The following is a 19462-nucleotide window of genomic DNA, read 5'->3' as shown; positions in this document are numbered from 1 at the left end:
TTTTAAAGCGACACGTGTGAGAAATATTAAAGCGGGCTCTAAGGGGTTAACTGATTTATTTTTTGAGGTTAAAAACAAAGCAGCTGAGACGCTGTTTGATTTAACGCTCATGACTCCTGATTGGTTCCTGCAGCTCCGTCTGAACTTTGAAGTGGTTTGTTGGTGACCAATGAGATGGCGGCATCTGTCTTCTTCTGTGGTGGAGGACGATGACTGCACGTCACGCCACAGAGTTTAAACATGTCTTCCTTCCTCCATAAGACACAACAACATGTCCTCTCCATCCGTCCTCGTGTCCCTCAGGCGTGGTCTCTGCAGCCCGGCGGCTCTCTGAGGACGCAGTCAGCGGCGCTCAGCTGCTCTCTGCTCAGCTGATCCACGGCGGCGTTCAGGGCGGCTCGGACCAGAGAGCGAGCCGTTTGCAGCAGCCGCCGCTCACTGTGCTCGCTACCGAGGAGGAACAGGAGGAGGCCTTCCCCGTCGTCCTCCTCGTCTTTGTCCTCTGGAGCAACCAGCTTGATCCGGATGGACGGTCCGTTGGTGTGGCGGGACTGCGAGGTGACGTCATCCGTCTGCGTGTCGCAGTGAAGCTGGACAGCCAGCGGCGGCGATGATGACGGCTTGTCCTCCTGTGATAAGACGTCTTTAGGAGCGGCGTCTTCGGGGCGTTCAGTGTCTTCAGTGAGGATCGTTTCAGGCCCACCGGCGTCCTTCACGTCCTCCTCGATGACATCACAGACCAGCTGATGCTGACTCATCTCAGCCGTCACGGTAACCACCTGCTCGCGCTCAACGCTCTCATCGCCGTGAAATTCGATAAGTTCGTCTACCTGAGCTGCAGGTGAACACGCCTCCTCGCACTCTGTCACGTCCTCCACGGTTTCCATAGCGACAGCAGATGAGCCGCTCTTCGTTCCTCGCCTGAAAACCCATCGCAGTTTTTTCCGGAGGGTCTGCGAGGATCCGCCTCTCTTGTCACGCCTTTTCCGCTGCTCGTGAGCTCGTCGCGTGGCGAACAAAGTCAGAAACCTTTTGAGCATTGGCCACGTTGCCACGGTAACCCTCCTCTTCCCCTCGGAGTCTTCTTTTGTGGTGTTTATTCTGGCAACGTCTGCAGGATCGGCGTCCTCCTCCTGCTTCCTGTTACAGATTCCAGCAGTCGAGAGTCTCCACCACCTGCGTCTGCGCCACTTCCTGTTTGTGATGTCATCGTCCTCGTCTGCAGCCTCACAGCGCCCCCTGCTGCTCCCTGCATTCAGCGCGTCTTCCTGCGTGTTGGCGTCGGCGTGTTTGTGTGTCTCCACGGCGTCTCTGTGGGTACGGGTCTTTCCCAGCAGCAGCCTCGGAGGACCCGTCAGCTTCCTCTTTAGAGGCGCTCTCTCCGACCGCTCGCCGTCCTCGCCGTCCTGCGTCACCATGCTTCGTCTCCACGGGGACGCTGTGAACTTCCTGCGGCTGCTGAAACACCTGCAGAACAGAGAACCTGATGACACTCAGAACATTTCATGTGGATCAGAATGATCCGGATCTGAGGATCCAGGATCAGCTGATCCGTCTTACCTTTGAAACGGCCTTTCAGAGCAGCTCCGGATCAGATCACCCTGATCCAGATCCAGACCTTTCAAGATCACCAGATCCAGATTAGCAGAGTGAAACCTGCTCTAATCTCTGTGGGAGCAGAGACAAAGACAAAAGACACAGTAACGACACAAAACACACAAAAAAGAGACAGAAAACAGAACAGAGAGACGAAAAAAACAACAGAGACGAAAAAACACAAAAAAGGGACAAAACACAACAATAAGACAGAGAGAAAAAACAGCAGAAACAAAAAAAGGCAACAATAAGAGAAAACACAACAGAAACGAAAAAACGGACAAAAAACACAACAAGGGTATAAAACACAACAAAGAGACAAAAAAAACCACAAGGACATAAAAACACACAAAAAAGAGACAGAAAACACAACAGAGAGACAAAAAAACAATAAAGAGACAAAAAACCCCAAAAGAAACAAATAAAACTAAGAAAAAAAACCAACAGAGACTTTTTCAGAATCTGATTTTCGAACATTTTCAGGATTCGATTCAACGCGACAGCTGAAATGTAATCAGATTACTTCTGAACAGCTGGAGCGATGTCGAGTTCACATGAAAACACGTCAAGAATCACAAAGTCTGACTCGTTTCTTTTATTGAAAGTTAAAAAAAAAATAGAATAAAAAAACGTCTCACTCTCACTCATTAAAAAAGGTGGATCTAAATATTTTGATGTCTTTTTGGACGAAAGCGTCCAGACGTGTCCCGCAGAGAGACAGGAAGGTTTCTGACGCAGACCTTCAAAGTAAAAGTACTTCAGCGTGTTTTTATCAGTCGGACTTTGTGATGGCGTCAGCTGATCACAGAAACATGTCTGAGTCTCGTTCTTTTACAAACTGATGGTGATGGATGATGTCATTAGGCGGCAGGTGGACGCTGTGAGCTGATTGGTTAAGAGTTGAGTAAAAAGGAAAGCTCACCTGAACGAGGATCTCCTTCCTGTGTGAGCAGCAGACGTCTTTCTCTGAGAGGAGAAGAAACGCTGAGACGATCTCCCTCTCGCTCTCTCACCGCCGCTGCTGGACCGCCCCAGTTTCCATAGCAACCGCACTGATTGGCGTTTACTTTTCCAGAAACGGCTCCTTGGATGTGATGGTGGGAGGACGGGGAAGGGGGGTGATGTCCCCCGGGGGAGACGAACAGGAAACGAGATTTGGTTTTATTTCACATAATGAGTTTCTACAACGTGACAGCGTCTATCTTTAGACCGTCGGATCATCAGCGACCACGAGACGCCAACGACAGGACGCTCAGAGACACCAGAGACACCAGAGACACCAGAGAGACACCAGAGAGACACTAGAGAGACACTAGAAAGACACTAGAAAGACACCAGAGATACACTAGAGAGACACCAGAGAGACACGAAACATCAGAACACCCACAACATGACATCCAACAATATGTCCCTCAATACCATGACGTCCAACAACATGACATCCAACAATATGTCCCTCAATACCATGACGTCCAACATCATGACATCCAACAATATGACGCTCAGTGACGCGAGAGAGACACAAACATTAGAGGAAGAACACAACCACAACATGGCGTCCAATAATATGTCCTTCAACAACGTGACGGTTAGGACACAAAAAACAGTTAAAAGACAAAAAAACAATAAAAAAACAAAAACACAGCAAAGTGATTAAAAAAACACATTAATAACAAAAAAATGGTAAAGAGACGAAACAAACAAAACAAACAGAGAAAAAACAACAACAAAGAGACAAAAAACACAACAAAGACATAAAAATCAAAACAAAGAGACAAAACACAACAGAGACAAAAAAAAAATAAAAAACACAACAAAGAGACAGAAAACAAAGTCTGTGGAGGTCTGTGGGCGCCTCTCAGGTGTGATAATGGTCACCTGACTGCTGTATTGATCGGTGATCAGTTGTTGGTCAGTTGCTGATCAGTGATCAGTTATTGACGAGCGGCCGCAGACTCTGCGCTCTAATGTCATCGTGTCGTCTATTTTTAAAGGTGTGAAGAAGAAGCTCGGCAGCTTTTGTTTCTATAGCGATGGAGGTAAAAATACATCCGCGTGTACCTAAGCAACAGCGCACTGACCAATCAGAGCGCTCGACAGGTGAAAGCATCGAGACACACAGTCAGCTCCGAATCTGCAGCTTGGCCTCATCTATCAATACATTTATTGATCTGAGTAAAACATGAACAGTCAGATCAATAAAGAAAAAAAATCATTATTTATTTATTTATTTATTTATTATTTAGATTATTATTTGTATTTTCATTCTTTTTCTATTTTTTTTTTATTGATTTTCAACAAATGAAAACAGACGAGAATAAACCTGTAAACCCGTCTGTGATGAGATTTAATAAACTCGTCAGGTGAATTAGTGTAAATCTGTTCTGTGATCTGATTGGTGGAAAAAGACGTTTCTTTACAAAAGCTTTATTGTTCCATCAATGAAAAACAGACGTTTATATACAAAACAACACACAACTTCCTGTTTGGATTGTTGTTTTTTTTCTTCTTTTTTTTTACAGTGAAACACAGAATAACGACGACATTCACCGATCAATAATCAGTAACATAATATCAATGAGCGCTGGTCATGTGACAACAGCAGACAACTTAAAGAAACATACCGCCATTTATTCACTGCTGACCCTTTCAAAATAAAACAACAACCTGTCTCATCAAACTGCAGATTAATATAAAAACAAAAAGATGATAAAAAAATTTAAATAAACTGCGGAATGATCCTTTAAATGAGATACTCAACTCACGGTGCTGAGGGGCCAAAATGACAGGAGGCCAGGGGCCAGTCGCAGCGGCCCCGCACACGTTTCTAGGATTTTAGGGTGTTTCTCAGATTTCAGGACGTTTCCAGGATTTTAGGACATTTTTTTCTTCCGATTTTAGGGACATTTCTCAGATTTGAAGATGTTTCTAAAATTTAAGGGCATTTAGGGATTTAGGACTAGGATTTTGGGACAATTCTCAAGTTTTAAGACATTTTTAGGATGTTAAGGTGTTTCTAGGATTTAATGTCATTTCTAGTATTTTAGGACATTTTCAGGATTTTAGGACATTTTTTCGGACTTTAAGACATTTCTAGGATTTTAGGAAATGTCTTGGAATTTATGACGTTTCGAGGATTTAGGACATTTTCAGGACTTACATTTTTCGGACTTAAGGACCTTTCTCAAATTCTATAGTGTTTCTAGGATTTAAGGACCGTTTTTTTAATTTAAGGACATTTTCTGGACTTTTCTAGACATTTCTAAGATTTTGGGACATTTCTAAGATTCTGGGACATTTCCAAATTTTAGGACATTTCTTGGATTTTTAAACATTTCTCAGATTTTAAGACATTCCTAGAATTTTAGAATGTTAGTAGGATTTTAAGACATTTCTAAGATTTTAGGGCATTTGAAGATTTTAGGACATTTCAAGCATCTTCAGTCGCCTCTGGGATTTCAGGACGTTTCTGGAATTCTAGGACTGGAATTTCTCAGATTTTAGGAAATTTCTAAGATTTCAGGATGATTTTAGGACATCAGTGTCTCAGCTGTGTCCTCTGTCGGGGGTGTGGGGGATCCTCCTCTGGCTCTGTTTTGATGCTGTTTTATGTCTCTGACACCTTACGGAGACTAAAAGGACAAAAACGATTCACAGAGTCAATCACTTTATTTTTACTTTGAATTTGAAAATGTTTGGGGGCCACCAGGAGCCCTATCAGGAGCCAGATTTGGCCCACGGGCCGTAAGTTGAGTATCAGTGGATAAAGTTATTGTTCAGGTTCCGTACAAGAACGATCAGGTGAGAAGTTCAAATAAAAGCGGTTAAAGTGTCGGTGATTCTGTCCGATTGTCAGCGAGCGTTAATTTATTTACTGATGAAACGACACAAACGACAGGAAGGCACTGCTGCGTCTTTTCACAATAAAACTGTCAGAGTCCGACGACACGACGACGTTAGCGTTACATTAAAGGAACAGTCCCACATTTTCACTCCTCGGCTCGCCGCGAGGCGTTCACTGTCCGCTGGTGAGTGTGGAAGATCAGGATTCAACGTTTCAGCTCCGCACACACACAGGAAGTAAAGAAACGACGGCCGATCAGTTATTGATCGACTCGTCTGCTGACTCTCTTCTTATTGATCACGTTGTCTTCAGTGAAAGACGTCCGGAGCGTCTTCAGACGTCTCCTTCAGTGTCACTTTGTTTTTGTAGAAAAACCAAAAAATATTCAGGATACAGGAGACAGGACGACTGATTTTCTTAAAAAACTGAAACAGAAAAGATTCAACTTCTGTCTCACACACACACACACACTCACACACACACACACACACACACACACACACACACACACACACACACACACACACACACACACACACACACACACACACACACACACACACACACACACACACACACACACACACACACACAATCACACACACACACACACACACACATACAATCACTCACACACACACACAAAAACACAATCACACACACTCTCACTCACAAACACACACACACACACACAATCACACACACACACACACACACACACACACACACACACACACACACACACACACACACACACACACACACACACACACACACACACACACACACACACACACACACACACACACACACACACACACACAATCACATAAACACACACTCACACACACACTCACACACAATCACACACACACACATACAATCACTCACACACACACAAAAACACAATCACACACACTCTCACTCACAAACACACTCACACACACACACACACACACACACACACACACACACACACACACACATAATCGCACACACACACAATCACACACACACACACACACACACACACACACACACACACACTCACACACACACAATCACACACACACACATACAATCACTCACACACACACACAAAAACACAATCACACACACTCTCACTCACAAACACACTCACTCACACACACACCTGCACAGCTACCGGAGCAGCAGACACAACAACAAGAGTTCAGTGTGTGCGCCGTCACTCCACGGGGACGCCGTCACTCCACGGGGACGCCGTCCACGCTCTCCTGGGAGATCTCAGAGTCCAGCGAGTAGCAGGAGCTGCCGTTGTCCTGAGTGTCCCTGTTGACCTCCTCGGGGAGCACGGCGGCGCCGGACGAAGCCCCGCCCCCTCCCCCGGGCTCAGCGGCGCCCTCGCAGAAGTGGGCGGAGGCCTGGAAGAGCTGGCTGCAGAGGCGGTTGTAGCGGTGGTAGCGTGACGGTTTGCCCGTGTGCGTGTACATGTGCTCCTGCAGCTGGCTCTTGTGGGCGAAGCGCAGGCTGCAGACGGCGCAGGCGATCTTCCGTTTTCGAGAGTGCAGGACGGCGGGGGTGGGGCTGCTCCCCCCGCCTCCCCCCCTGCTCCTTCGCAGCTCCGCCGCCAGCTGGTTGGCGAGCGCCTGGCTCTGTCTCAGCGCCTCCTCCAGACAGCCAGCGTCCAGCTGCTCCTGGGCCCCCGCCGGCCCCTCCTCCACGCCGGCGTCCAGCTCTGCGCCTTGCGGTAGCCCCTCCATCAGGCGGGCGGGGTCGAGGGCGTGGCTGAACAGGTGCTCCCGCAGGTCTTCCGGGGAAGAGCAGCGCTCGCCGCAGCGGGGACACAGCAGGACGAGGGGCCGCTCTTTGAACAGCAGGCTCTGAGTGGGACTGCTGCCCTGAGACGGAGACCCCGCCCCCTGCCCCTCCTCCGCCTCGCACTCCTCGCCCTCCTCCTCCTCCACCCGCTCCTGCTTGATGCGCGTCGAGATGTCCGAGTCGTCTCCGGATGCCACGGAGCACACGTTGCGTAGCGTGGAGGCCTGGCGGTCCGACGGGATCCCCTCCAGTCCCACGGCGAGGGACAGCTGCGAGTGGGACCGTCCCCCCCGCCGTCCGTCCTCCGGGGCCCCGCGGGACACGGCGGTGGTCTTGGGGACTCCGGGCGCCTCCTTGTTGGCGAGCTGGGAGGAGATCTGGATGCCGTACAGGTTGGACATGCGGACCATGTCGGCGGCGGCGTCGGTGGCGCCCTCGCCCGGTTTGCGGCACAGCTGGTAGGCGTGCAGGAACTTGATGCCGTCCTGCAGCCGGCTCTGGTCCACCGGCTGTTTGGGACACATGCCGGTGTACATGATGTGCAGCAGGTAGCTGAAGACGTCCGGCTGGATGTCCGTGGGCTGGATCTTTATACACTCGCTGAGGACACAGAGACAACGTGTCAGCACCCGGGGGGACAAAATTTAGGCGTCTATTTTTCTTTGAAAGATTTTGGTGTTTTCTTTTTTTCTTTTAAAATTTTGGCAGATTTTAAAGCAAAACTTTAGCCAGTTGTTTTTTTCTTCAAATATTTTTGGGGATTTTTTTTTAAACAAATGTTGGCGATTTCTTCTAAAGAAAAACTTTCGGTGATATTTTTTACTTTAAGTATGTTTGGTGATAGTTGTTATTTTCTTTTTTAAATATTGGCTTTTTTTTCCTTTAAAAATGTTTGGTAATTCTTTTTCTTTAAAAAAAAAGGAAAAAGGAAATCTTTTTATTTTTCAAAAAAAATTGGATTTTTTTTTCTTTGAAAATTTTTGCTGTCATTTTTTTTTTTTTAAAGGCAATTTTTTTTCTTGTGTGTGTGTGTGTGTGTGTGAGAGAGAGACCTGGACTGGTGGATGAAGATCATCTTGAAGTAGTTGGAGAAGGCGGCGAGGACGGCGCGGTGAGCTTTGAAGTAGACGTTTCCGATGGCGACGGTGCAGTCACACAGGAAGCCGAACTCTCTCTGAACGTTGAGCTGCTGCAGCAGGAAGAGGCTGTGAGAGGACACCTCCATGACCCCCACTGCAACACACACACACACACACACACACACACACACACACACACAGTGAAACAGGTGAGTGAGGCTTCACACACGTTTCTATTTCAGGACTTAAAGATCAAACTTTCTCTAAAACGACCATCGAGACTTTTCAGTGTAGCTTTTTAAAATATATATTATTTAAACCAAAATGATTTCAGAGCAGGATTAAAACTGAGTATAAAATAAAACTTATTAAGTAATAAATGAAATAAAATATAAAACAATAAGAAATAAAATAAAGAAATAATTAATCAAATAAAAAATATATAAAATAGAACTTAGGGAATGATCCTGATTCATGAGGAATGAAAAGGAGAAAAAAACATCAAAGAATTCATTTTATTTTGGCATTACAGGAAGACTGAAAGCTTCAAGCGGCTGGATTTTATATTTATTTTACTGACAGATTTTAGGAAACTGAGTCATATTTTCTTTTTTTTTCATCTGTGAAAATATTTGGCAATTGTAAGAAAAAACTGGTGGTTGGTTTTTTTTCTTATTTTTTGTAATAAAAAGACAAAAATATTTAAATCTTTTTTCCAACATTTTTAAATAATTTTTAAAGAGAAAAATTTGTTGTTGTTTTTTTTTTACTTCAAAACTTTTGCTGAGTTTTCTTTCAAATTTTTGTCCATTTTTAATGAAATATGTTTGGGACCCCCCCTCCCCCAAACTTTTGCCAATTCAAAATGTTTGGGTTTTTACAGAAGAAAGCCTTCCAAACCCTGTTTTCTTTAAAAATGACCAAAATTACACCTTTTATCGGCCAGAAACCGTAAAATTAGAAATTCAAAAATTCTATATTTTTTTGAATTTGCAACGGTCCTGAAACAAAATTCCATGATGTTTCCAAAACTTTCAGGGTATATTTAATTTTCCAAAACTTTTTCAGGCCTGGAAAGTGCAAATACCATGACTTTTCCAGGTTTTTCATGACTGTATTAGGACTGATATTACTATTTTATTATTATTATTATAATGATATTATTATTATCATTATATTATGATGATGACGATAACCGTCCTCTTCTGCAGGTGAGCCGCAGGTCACGTGTTCAGTGACCTCAGTGTCCCAACCTGGACAGGTGAGCTGACCTTTGACCTCACTGAAGGTCACCTGCCACACACACACACACACACAAACACACACACACCGGACTTCCTCGACACCAAACTACAACACAGCTCTGCGCGTGCACGTCGCGTCGCGCCCGTCAGGCTGCAGCCTCCTCCATCCTCCTCTGTCTCATTCACATTCAACAACACGCACGTCCTCATTCACCTACACGCACCGCGGGCGCGTGCGCGCACGCACCCCCAGCCCTCGCACACACCCTAAGTCTGTCTGCGTTGTGCACGCGCGCCATGCCCGGCGGCCGTTAATCGGTGTCTTACCGCAGAAATGTGCAGATTGTCTTCAGGTTCTGGTGCCGATTTGTTGCTGCTGATGATCTCGCGAAAAGCCGCGTCACGTCTCGCGAGAGGAAGGGTCAAAGGGGGTGGTCACGTGATCCGACTATGTCACCTATGAACATTTAATTAATCAATAAAAGAAATATTGTTCCATTTTTGTCCATTTAAAGCACAGCAAATACAGAAATAATAACAGATCAAGTGTCATAAATATAATAATCAACACAAAAGAATGTAAAATAATCAAATAATATATAGAAATGTAATAATTATAATAGTAATAATAATAATAATAACAATAGTTTTTTTTATCTTTGATTATTATTATTATATCTGAACAGGTTTATATGGGATGCTGTTGCTATGACAACAGCTGACAGCTGATTTGGGGATTTTTTGTGTCGTGATGAGTGTCATCAGAGCATCAGTCTGATCAGCTGATCGACACACCTGTTTCCCCGGTGCACGCTGGGAGACAAAAATAAGAACATGTATGACCTTCAGCGCTGATTCCTGCTGACGGAGACAAACTGCAGGTTAAATTTAGAGCAAAAAAAGCTTTTTTTAAATTATTTTTTTTTACATGTTCTGGCTATGATTCATGGTGTGATTTTGTGGTTTTTGTTATTTTTCAAGCTGAGTTGAGCTGAAGATAAAAAATAATTCCTCACAGAGAATTATGGAATAAATATTGATAACAGCAGGTTATACTATACTACTACTACTATATACACGAACATCTGGATCAACATCGGTTGTCTGCTCTGCGTTTAGACGCCTTTCACAAGCTGTTTAACCCTTTGACACCGACAAGAAATCAAATCGACTCGTTCAGGCTTTAAGGGGTTAATAGCTGCATAACGTTTATTTTGAAGGCCATCTTTTGGCCGGAAGACTTTTATTTTGTGAGTGGGGTCGACGGAGCGGCAGTCTGTGCGGAAGTTGTTTGATCCTGCAGGAGGAGGAGAAGAGGAGGAGAAGAGGAGAAAAGGAGGAGAAGAGGAGGCCGCTCCCGCGTCTCTTCTGTCCGCGTGAACGCACCGATCCTCCGGAGAGGAACCGTCCGGATCCCCGGGGACTCCCACTCTCCCGCCCCGACAGCAGCAGCCTCTCTCCGGCCTCCGGCACCACGGTGAGTCCGCGACGCTGCGCCCGGGCGGCCTGCTGCTCTGAGCGGCGGAGTGCGGGCGGCAGTGCGGGGGCGGCGGGACTGTTTGCGGGAGAGCGCTCACTGAGCACCGCAGCATTCACACCGTCACACCCGGGCTGCGTTTTCAAAATAAAGTGCGTAGTAATGACATTCCAGGTTTAACTTGCGTAGCGTTACTTGAAATGAACGCCCTCACCCTGTTTATTGTCTTTTTAAAATTTAATTTACCCATTTGTTTGAAATAATAGCCCGTATAGTCATTTTTCGTGTGTTTTATTACTTTTGGAGTTTTATCATTGTTATTATGGAGTTCTACCCCCACCGACTTCCGGTGGGGTCGATGCTAGCCGCCGTTAGCTTGATGAAGCTAACTGCTGTAATCTCCATTTTAGCTCCTGAGAGTGGCCGGCCTCTCCCTGCTTTCTGCCCGAGCTCACCGTTCCCTCCTCGGGGTTCACTCCGCTGTCTGCCGGGCCTCTGCAGTTACCGTGTCGGCTCTGTCGGGGCGGGTTTCTCGGTGAAAGTCGCCCCCGCAGAGCGGACGGTTAGCTCGACTCCTGTGAAGTCAGAGTCACTGTTTTCTTATTTTAGATGTTTTTTAAACGGAGTCTGGTGTCAGTCACAGTCACAACTTCCCCCAACACTGAGAGCACCGCACAGAACCAAACCTCGGCTCAGTTTTTACACATTTTAAATCAGCTTTAAATCAGCGGCCTGCTGTTACACAGAGCTCTGAGACCTGCGTCTGATTTTCGGTTTAAAAGAGATTAAAACCTGAAATCTTTATGACAACCAAACTGTTAAAAAACCTTAATGAAAACTGTAACCTAACTTTGTTCAAACGGTAATCTAGCCGCATTTTACTGTTACTGCACTGTGGATTTACTGTAGTCTGACTTTCATTTAACTTTAATAAATGAACTTTTTAAAGCTGATTTGTTTAATTGTTCTGATGGTGATCATTCTGAACATCAAACAATAATTTCTGTTTTTACAGTTTAACACGTGTTTTTCACGTTTTTCTTTTAAAATTGCCAAAGCTTCTTTGAGAAAAAAAATCACCAATAAAAGAAATCACCAAAATTATTTCAAGGAAAAAAATCAGCAGAAATTTTTGATGAAGAAAAAATTGCCAAAAGAGTCGCTAACAAGTTAGAAAGAAAAAAAGTACTTTAAAAGAAAGGAAATTGGCAATTGGAAATTTAATGAAAATTTGACAAAAAAATGTAAAAAAAAATTTAAAAAGGGAAAAAAAGACTAACTGCCAGAAGTTTTTAAAGAGAAAAAAATTGCCCAAAATAAACTGGCAAAAATTAAAAAAAAAAAAAAAAAATCACTCAATCACTTTAAGAAAGCTGACAATGTTTTTACTGTTTGCAGGATGTCACACGCCAAACACATGCTGCCATTCATCATTTTTCCTTCAGATCATGACACAGTTTCAGTGAGATCATGGACGCAGCTTTGTGCCCTGAACTGAACTCTTCGCTCCCTAAAACTGTAGCACAAAAACAAAAATACAAATTTCATCACAGTTCAGAAACGAGCAGTAAAAGTAATTTAAACTGATCAATAAAAACAGGATGACTCTTCGGACTCTTCCTGTCAAGAAAGTAAAATCTGGTGAAACAGTGAGTGACGTCCCAGCAGCCCTCAGTGACGATGCGGTGCACGCACAGAGAGGACTCTCTGTTCCTGGTTCAGGTCTGATCTTGATGAGTCATCGCAGGACTGAGCGGCGGTCCTGCCCCGCTGAGCTCCACCAGCCAAACGTTTTCAAATCCTCTGCGCCGCAGTAAAAGCTGACCACAGAGAAACTGCTCAGCAGAAAGCGTCTAATGTCTGTCTTCATGTCTTCCTGTGGTGTCCGCAGGGCGATGGCGAGGCCGAGCCACAGCGATCATGTCCTCCAGCAGCTCAACAACCAGCGTGAGTGGGGCTTCCTGTGCGACTGCCTCATCGCCATCGGTGACATCTACTTCAGGGCACACAAAGCTGTGCTGGCAGCCTGCAGCTCCTACTTCAGGATGATGTTCATCCGGGACCAGCAGGGGGCGGGGCGTCTGGACCTCAGCAACATGCAGATCAGCGCCGAGTGCTTCGACCTCATCCTGCAGCTCATGTACCTCGGCCGCATCGTGGTGGGGAGCTACGAGTTTGAGGAGCTCAAGGCCTCCATGGCGTACCTGCAGATGTACTACATCCCCGACTCACTGGAGGACCTCCGAGACATCCGGAGCTCCAACCTCACCCCGTCCTCCTCCGCCTCCTCCTCGTCCAGCTCCTCCACCGGCCCCGCCACCGGAAAAATGATGTTTGGAGTCCGCATGTACGAGCAGCAGCTTCCTGCTGTGCCTGAGGTGGAGCATTTACCAAAAGCTGTGACCAGCAGCGCCGGGCGCCCCGCTGTGCCAGCCGCTGTCAGCAGAGCGGTGGCAGTGGAGGAGGTGGTGGCGGCGACGCCTCTGTTAGTGGCGGCGCCGGTGGTGGATGGAGTCTTGGATCAGCCGTGTGACTTGAGAAAGAGGCCCGGTGGCAGGAGCTCGGCACTAAAAGACCGCCCTCGTTTCGGCCGCACCTACACCTGCGACGACTGCGGCTTCGTCTTCAGCTGCGAGAAACTTTTAATCGAGCACATCTTGACATGCACCAACAGGAAGGCGTTCCATCAGCCAAGAGGACACGTTGAGGGAGACAACGACTCCAGCAAAGCCGAGAGCTCCACCTCCGAGAGCGTGGAGGAGCACAGGGTCGTCTGTAAGGGCGAGGATGACTGGGCCGAGGCCAAGGCCGACTCTGACCTCACTATCAGGTCGGTGGCTGCCGGCACAGACGGCGAGCCCGGCTCGACCCGGAGCCTCTCCATCAAGACGGAACCAGAAGAAAGCATATTCCCCGAGATCGAGGTAGTCCGCGTCGGCGAGCATGCCACCAGAGACTGTAGAGCACGTTTCAGCGACGCCGCACGTAAAGACTCGCAGGTTGAGAAGACCGGATCAGACCGCGAGCCGGAGCCAGGCGTCTCGGGTCTGGATAACAGCAGCGAACCGTTCGAAGGCCACATGTCGAGCAGCGAAGATTCAGGAGTCCCTGCGAAGCTCCGTAAGGTGAAAGAGGAGAAGCAGGATGCTGACTGCGCCCCGTGTGAACTGTGTGGCGCTCTACTGACGGAGGAGGACCGGTCTGCCCACTACCTGTCCAACCACATGGGACACATCTGCGCCTGTGGGAGGTGCGGCCAGGTGCTGATCAAAGGTCGCCAGCTGCAGGAGCACGCCGAGCGCTGTGGTGAATCCCAGGGCGGCGAGTCGGAGGAGGACGAGGCGTCCCTGCCGGAGGAGCCGCAAGGGATGGAGGAGGGCTTGCTGGAGGCGGCCGACCTGGCGTGCCCGCACTGCGGCCTGCTGTTCCAGAACGAGAGCCTGGCGCTGGAGCACGCCCTGTCCTGTCACGACCAGGAGCTGTTCCGCCCGGCGCTGCTGGAGGAGGGCGGTGAGCCCGACCACCGCCGCAAACACTTCTGTAGCATCTGCGGCAAAGGCTTCTACCAGCGCTGCCACCTGCGGGAGCACTACACAGTGCACACCAAGGAGAAGCAGTTCACCTGTCAGACCTGCGGGAAGCAGTTCCTGCGGGAGCGACAGCTGCGCCTGCACACCGACATGCACAAAGGCATGGCGCGCTACGTGTGTCCCGTCTGCGACCAGGGAACCTTCCTCAAACACGACCACGTGCGGCACATGATCTCCCACCTGTCGGCCGGTGAGACCATCTGCCAGGTGTGCTTCCAGATCTTCCCCGGCGGCGAGCAGCTGGAGAAACACATGGATGTCCACCTGTACATTTGCGGCGTCTGCGGGGAGAAGTTCCGCCTCCGCAAAGACATGAGGAGCCATTACAACTCCAAACACACCAAGAGACTCTGAGCGTCCGCCACCATTTCTGCCCGTTTGTTACTAAAGAAGCCATAAATGTGAGAACAAATGTTGTCTGCACTTGAACACCAAAAAGACTTTGAACCTGCACTTTGAGAGAATATGCATAACCTACAGAGCGCTCACACGGCGAGCGGTGGGGCGCCTGATCGCTCGCTCTGTGTGTTAATGACAGTCTGACAATCAGGATCATTTTCTGATGTTGAAACAATCACGTTTAGAAACCGTCCTCCGCCGCCGGGCAGCTGACCACACGTTTGACATTGTTCCTGTTTCTGCAGCAGCTCGAGGGTTAACAGCCCAAAAATCACGAAGCTTCTAAAAACCCAAAGAAATCAAACTGTAGGTTCTGACTGGAGGATCTGTGAACATGTAATGTTCGGTCCTATCAGCAGGCGGCGTTCACACGAGAACAAACCAAAGTGAAGTCTGCAGCTGGAGGGTTCGGGGTCGGTCACGTGACTTTCACCAGGGAGGAGACGTCTGTAAATCAGCGGATAGATTTTTGTTAGCGTCAAAACTCCTGCGAAACGACTCCTCTCACGTCTCGATTTCAGCCATCCTGCTCGATAATGTTTGGAAAGTCTAAAAAGGATTAAATTCTTTATGCCGCCATTCAGGTCAGTGAAGCACGAAACCAGCACGACGTCGGTCGCTCTGCCGCCAGAAGTTTCCCACTCAGGCGCTGTAAGTTTCGAGTGCACACGCCTCCTGAACCCGTAGATTTGAGTGTTTTATACCTGAAAAAGAGTCGAGTCGACCGTTTTTTCAGGGCTGTGAGCTGTACAGATTATCGTAGTTAATGAGACGATAATTGGATGTGGAACCGATCTGCATTCACGATAACAATGAAAATCTTTGTCAATATTTAGACACTAAACTTAGTAAGACTGTCTTAAAAATTTTAATCAAAACCGAAACTTTCAACATCAAATACATCAAGTTCCCCAAAACTTTTTTAGAAACTCAAGTCAAAATTCAACATTGACTCTAAACGACATCTGGTTCCTCCCACGCCGACACGGTCTTTGCACTTTTTAATTCATTTATTGCCATTGAAATAAAACGGCGATAATAATCTGCAAAATGCCAAATATCGGCCCCAATGATCGTCCAGACCGATAATCTGTCGCTTTTTTCTGCTTCATGCTCCAGTGAGCAGCTACGCCTACACGCTGTATCCAGACCCTATCCAGACCCTTTGAGAGCCGCTGGATCCAACAGCCACAAACTGCAGACCTGAAACATTCACACGGTGGTTTTTCAACAATAAAAAGCAGAACATTTGAGCTCGACATCCAATCACTGAAAAACACCATTTTTACAGAAATCTGCGGTTTTCTGTGGCGCTCCTCAGGCTGTGGGCGTCTTTCTGTGGGATACTGGATCATCTTTATCAGCTGTCAAGAGCTAAAACCTGCTTAAATTTAGCACCAGATCAACCCCAAAATTTGCTGCAACAATTTATGACAAATAACTGAAATGAGAACCATTAACGTCCTCGTACACTCTGAACTATAAAGTTTGAAACTCAAAACACGCCTCATCTTATTCATGAAACGTTAATAAATCTGTGCACATAAATCATCTCAGCATTAAAGCGTCTGGGAACCCAAAACACCAAAAACTGTATTAATATGTAACTAAGGATCTTACATGCATAATAAAAAGCATCACAAATGATCAGACGTGAGCATCAAAACCAAATCTGACCTTTGAAAGAAGGCAATGAGCGACTTACCGTGAAACAACCCAAAAAAACAGCAAAAAATGTCACAAAATTTCCTGCAAATGTTCCAAAAAGTAAAGTTTAAAAAAACAACTGACTCTGTGAATAGTTTTTGTCCTTTTAGTCTCCATAAGGTGTCAGAGACAGAAAACAGCATCAACATAGATAAGACACTAACGTCCTAAAATACTGCAAGTGGCCGGGCAAGAGATGTCCCAAAATCCGAGAAATGTCCGAATACACGAGAAATGTCCCAATATTCGAAAAATGTCCTAAAAAATGAGAAACTAAAATCCCAGAGACATGTTTGGGCTGGTTGAGTGTTCTTGCTTTTGTGACATCGTGTTTTTTGGCGTCGGAGCATTTTGTATGTCTCTTTAATGACGTTCAGTTTGTGCGGTTTGAGGGTTAACGGAAACCCGCCTGCTGGTTCGGTTACTGCGAGCGTCAGAGGACGCTCAGTGTGTTTTTGGAGTTTGACTCGTGTCCCACAATCCTCCAGTCTGTGAGACGCGCTGAGTTTTTCCGTGTGTGAGCGCCGTCACTCAGACCGTCCTTCAGATGCCGCCCGACCGCTCCGTGATTGGTGCCTTTACTGGAGTGGAGCGTCGCCTCTGTCCATCTCCTTCACGGTGATGCATGCTGGGAGATGGACACCCCCCCCCAGTTTGGACATTTAAAGGTCAGATTTTGGAGAAGTTGAACACTATCAGAGGTCGTCTCAGCTGAACCCGACTGTGGCGGCGTTTTTCGTTTGTGTTTTTTCAAACTGCATCATGATTGGGACTCTGGTTTTTTTCGGTTTGTCCAACGCGTCTTCAGAGGAGGCGGTCTCAGTCCAGACACGGTTACCACGGTTACCTGATCTGAACGACAGGAGGACTCTGCAGGTCTGACGACGCCTTCAGAGCGCCTTGCGTGCTGGGAGGTGCTGACTGGAGGTCAGACTGAAAACAAAGTGCGCCGCCTTCTTGATTTGTGGAGCTGCTTCTTCCAGCGTTCGCCATCTGGCGGCCGACACGCGGACGATGCACTGACGACGCTCTGAGCCGACTTCAGTAAATCGCTTTATTTTCTGTGTGAAAAGAAACTCGGGGTCAGATCAGAGCGGCGGCGGTCTGAGGACTTCCTGCGTCTCCTTCTGTTGCCTTGTGACTCGTTTTCACTGCGGTCGCTCAGCTCGCCACGCAGGACCACAGAACCACGACCTGAACAAAACCGGTTCAGAGCCCCGTGTCCAGGTTCATACGGACCGGGACCAGTTTGAGAGCTGGGTCACGTGACCCTGCAGACGAGCCTCACGCCACACTCGCGGATCCAGAACTGTTTGGCCTCTAGACGATGTCAGCACAGTGTGTGTGTGTGTGTGTGTGTGTGTGTGTGTCTGTGCGTGTGTCTGTGCGTGTGTCTGTGTGTCTGTGTGAGTGTGTGTGTGTGTGTGTGTGTGTGTGTGTGTGTGTGTGTGCGTGTGCGTGTCTGTGTGAGTGAGTGAGTGTGTGTCTGTGTGTGTGTGTGTCTGTGTGAGTGCGTGTGCGTGTCTGTGTGAGTGAGTGAGTGAGTGTGTGTGTGTGTCTGTGTGCGTGTGTCTGTGCGTGTGTCTGTGTATGTCTGTGTGAGTGTGTGTGTGTGTGTGTGTGTGTGTGCGTGTCTGTGTGTGTGAGTGTGTGTGTGTGTGTGTGTGCGTGTGTGTGTGTGTGTGTGTGCGCGCGTGCGTGTGTTTGTTGCTCTGCAGTTTTTCTCACTGACGTTCAGTTTGAACACGTTCGCCTTTCTGAAGCTTCAATAAACCAAGTGAACTCTGTTTGTGAACAAACGTCTGCGTCTCTTTTTGTCCTTCAGGGCCGCCGGCCTTTAACCCCTCGAGAGCTGGAGCCACGTCTGCTGCTGTCAGACGCCACAAGTGTTTATACCTCCAAACACGGAGCACGTTGGTGCAGTTTCTTTCAAAAACATGGAAAAATGTAATAAGAAACTTTATAAGAAATGTATCACAAATTTCAAAATTTGAGTAGATTAAAAAATTTTTTTAAATAGAAAAAATGAAAAAAGCTAGAGAAAAAAAAGAAGTAAAAATGAAGCCAAACTTTTTCTTTTAAAATTGCCCAATAATTTGGGAGAATCTGCAAACATTTTTGAAAGACAAGTTCATGGCAATTTTTGAAAAAGAAAACATGCTTTCCAAATCTTAATTGTTTTAAAGAAAAGGAAATTGCTGACAACTTCTGAAGAAGAAAAAAGAAGTCAAAATGTATTCTTCAAAAATCTGAAAAAAAAACCTGCCCAAAATGTGTAAAGGAAAAAAACTTTTCTTTTTCTTTAAAAATCGCCTTTTTTTAAAAAGAAAAATAAATGGCCTTTGAAGAAAAAAAACATGCCCCTCAATCCTTAAATTAAAAAGAAATGCCAAAAACTCGAACAAAATTTGTTCTTCAAAAATCTGAGGAAAAAAAAGTTTTAAGAAAAAAAAGCGAGAAGAAAAAAAAAGCCTTTTTCTTTTAAAGAAACTGTCTTTTCAAACCTTAAAATATTCAAAGACATTTGCCAAAATATCCGAAAAAAGTCCTAAAGATTTATTAATGAAAATTTGTATTAGAATAAAGTACCTGCCGTAACATTTTCACTGGCCTCCGTGCTGCTTTCTTCTTCACTGGGACGGTTCAGTGAAGAGATTCAAACTGACGACTCACAGTTTAATTACTTCTGTATTGGCATGAACCAGCGTCTCCGGCACATCGCAGGT

The 19462-nt window shown here is 46.6% G+C and overlaps 4 protein-coding genes across 4 annotated transcripts in view; 2 read left to right on the top strand and 2 right to left on the bottom strand.

The window, feature by feature from the left end:
* The window catches only part of LOC148186781 (uncharacterized), a 4696-nt gene extending 1692 nt beyond the window's left edge, over window positions 1-3004 (bottom strand). The window contains exon 1 of the mRNA XM_088089537.1: window positions 1-3004. This exon is cut by the window's left edge and continues 1692 nt beyond it. Coding sequence (XP_087945663.1) covers window positions 300-1418 — 1119 coding nt within the window. The 5' untranslated portion in view covers window positions 1419-3004 and the 3' untranslated portion in view covers window positions 1-299.
* A 1202-nt stretch (window positions 3005-4206) lies between these two features.
* Window positions 4207-10144, bottom strand: zbtb25 (zinc finger and BTB domain containing 25). The gene is made up of 3 exons (XM_088089321.1): window positions 9891-10144; window positions 8293-8473; window positions 4207-7840 (listed from the first exon to the last, which is right to left on the bottom strand). The coding sequence occupies exons 2-3, from the start codon at window positions 8463-8465 to the stop codon at window positions 6667-6669; spliced, it is 1347 nt and encodes a 448-aa protein (XP_087945447.1). The 5' UTR covers window positions 8466-8473; window positions 9891-10144; the 3' UTR covers window positions 4207-6666.
* A 344-nt stretch (window positions 10145-10488) lies between these two features.
* Window positions 10489-18535, top strand: zbtb1 (zinc finger and BTB domain containing 1). Its single transcript, XM_042503119.2, has 2 exons — window positions 10489-11040; window positions 12932-18535. Exon 2 carries the CDS (start codon window positions 12936-12938, stop codon window positions 14982-14984), a length of 2049 nt encoding a protein of 682 aa, XP_042359053.1. The 5' UTR covers window positions 10489-11040; window positions 12932-12935; the 3' UTR covers window positions 14985-18535.
* Window positions 17499-19462, top strand: part of LOC148186780 (uncharacterized) — an 18534-nt gene continuing 16570 nt past the window's right edge. Inside the window, exons 1-2 of the mRNA XM_088089744.1 lie at window positions 17499-17612; window positions 18562-18653. Of these exons, the coding sequence (XP_087945870.1) occupies window positions 17499-17612; window positions 18562-18653 (206 nt within the window). The remainder of the gene's footprint in view (window positions 17613-18561; window positions 18654-19462) is intronic.

This window comes from Plectropomus leopardus, chromosome 16 (genome assembly GCF_026936395.1).
Source record: "Plectropomus leopardus strain MGB_pleo_1.0 chromosome 16, ASM2693639v1, whole genome shotgun sequence".
NCBI classification, from domain to species: Eukaryota; Metazoa; Chordata; class Actinopteri; order Perciformes; family Serranidae; genus Plectropomus; species Plectropomus leopardus.
This window is presented reverse-complemented; position numbering and strand designations above follow the sequence as displayed.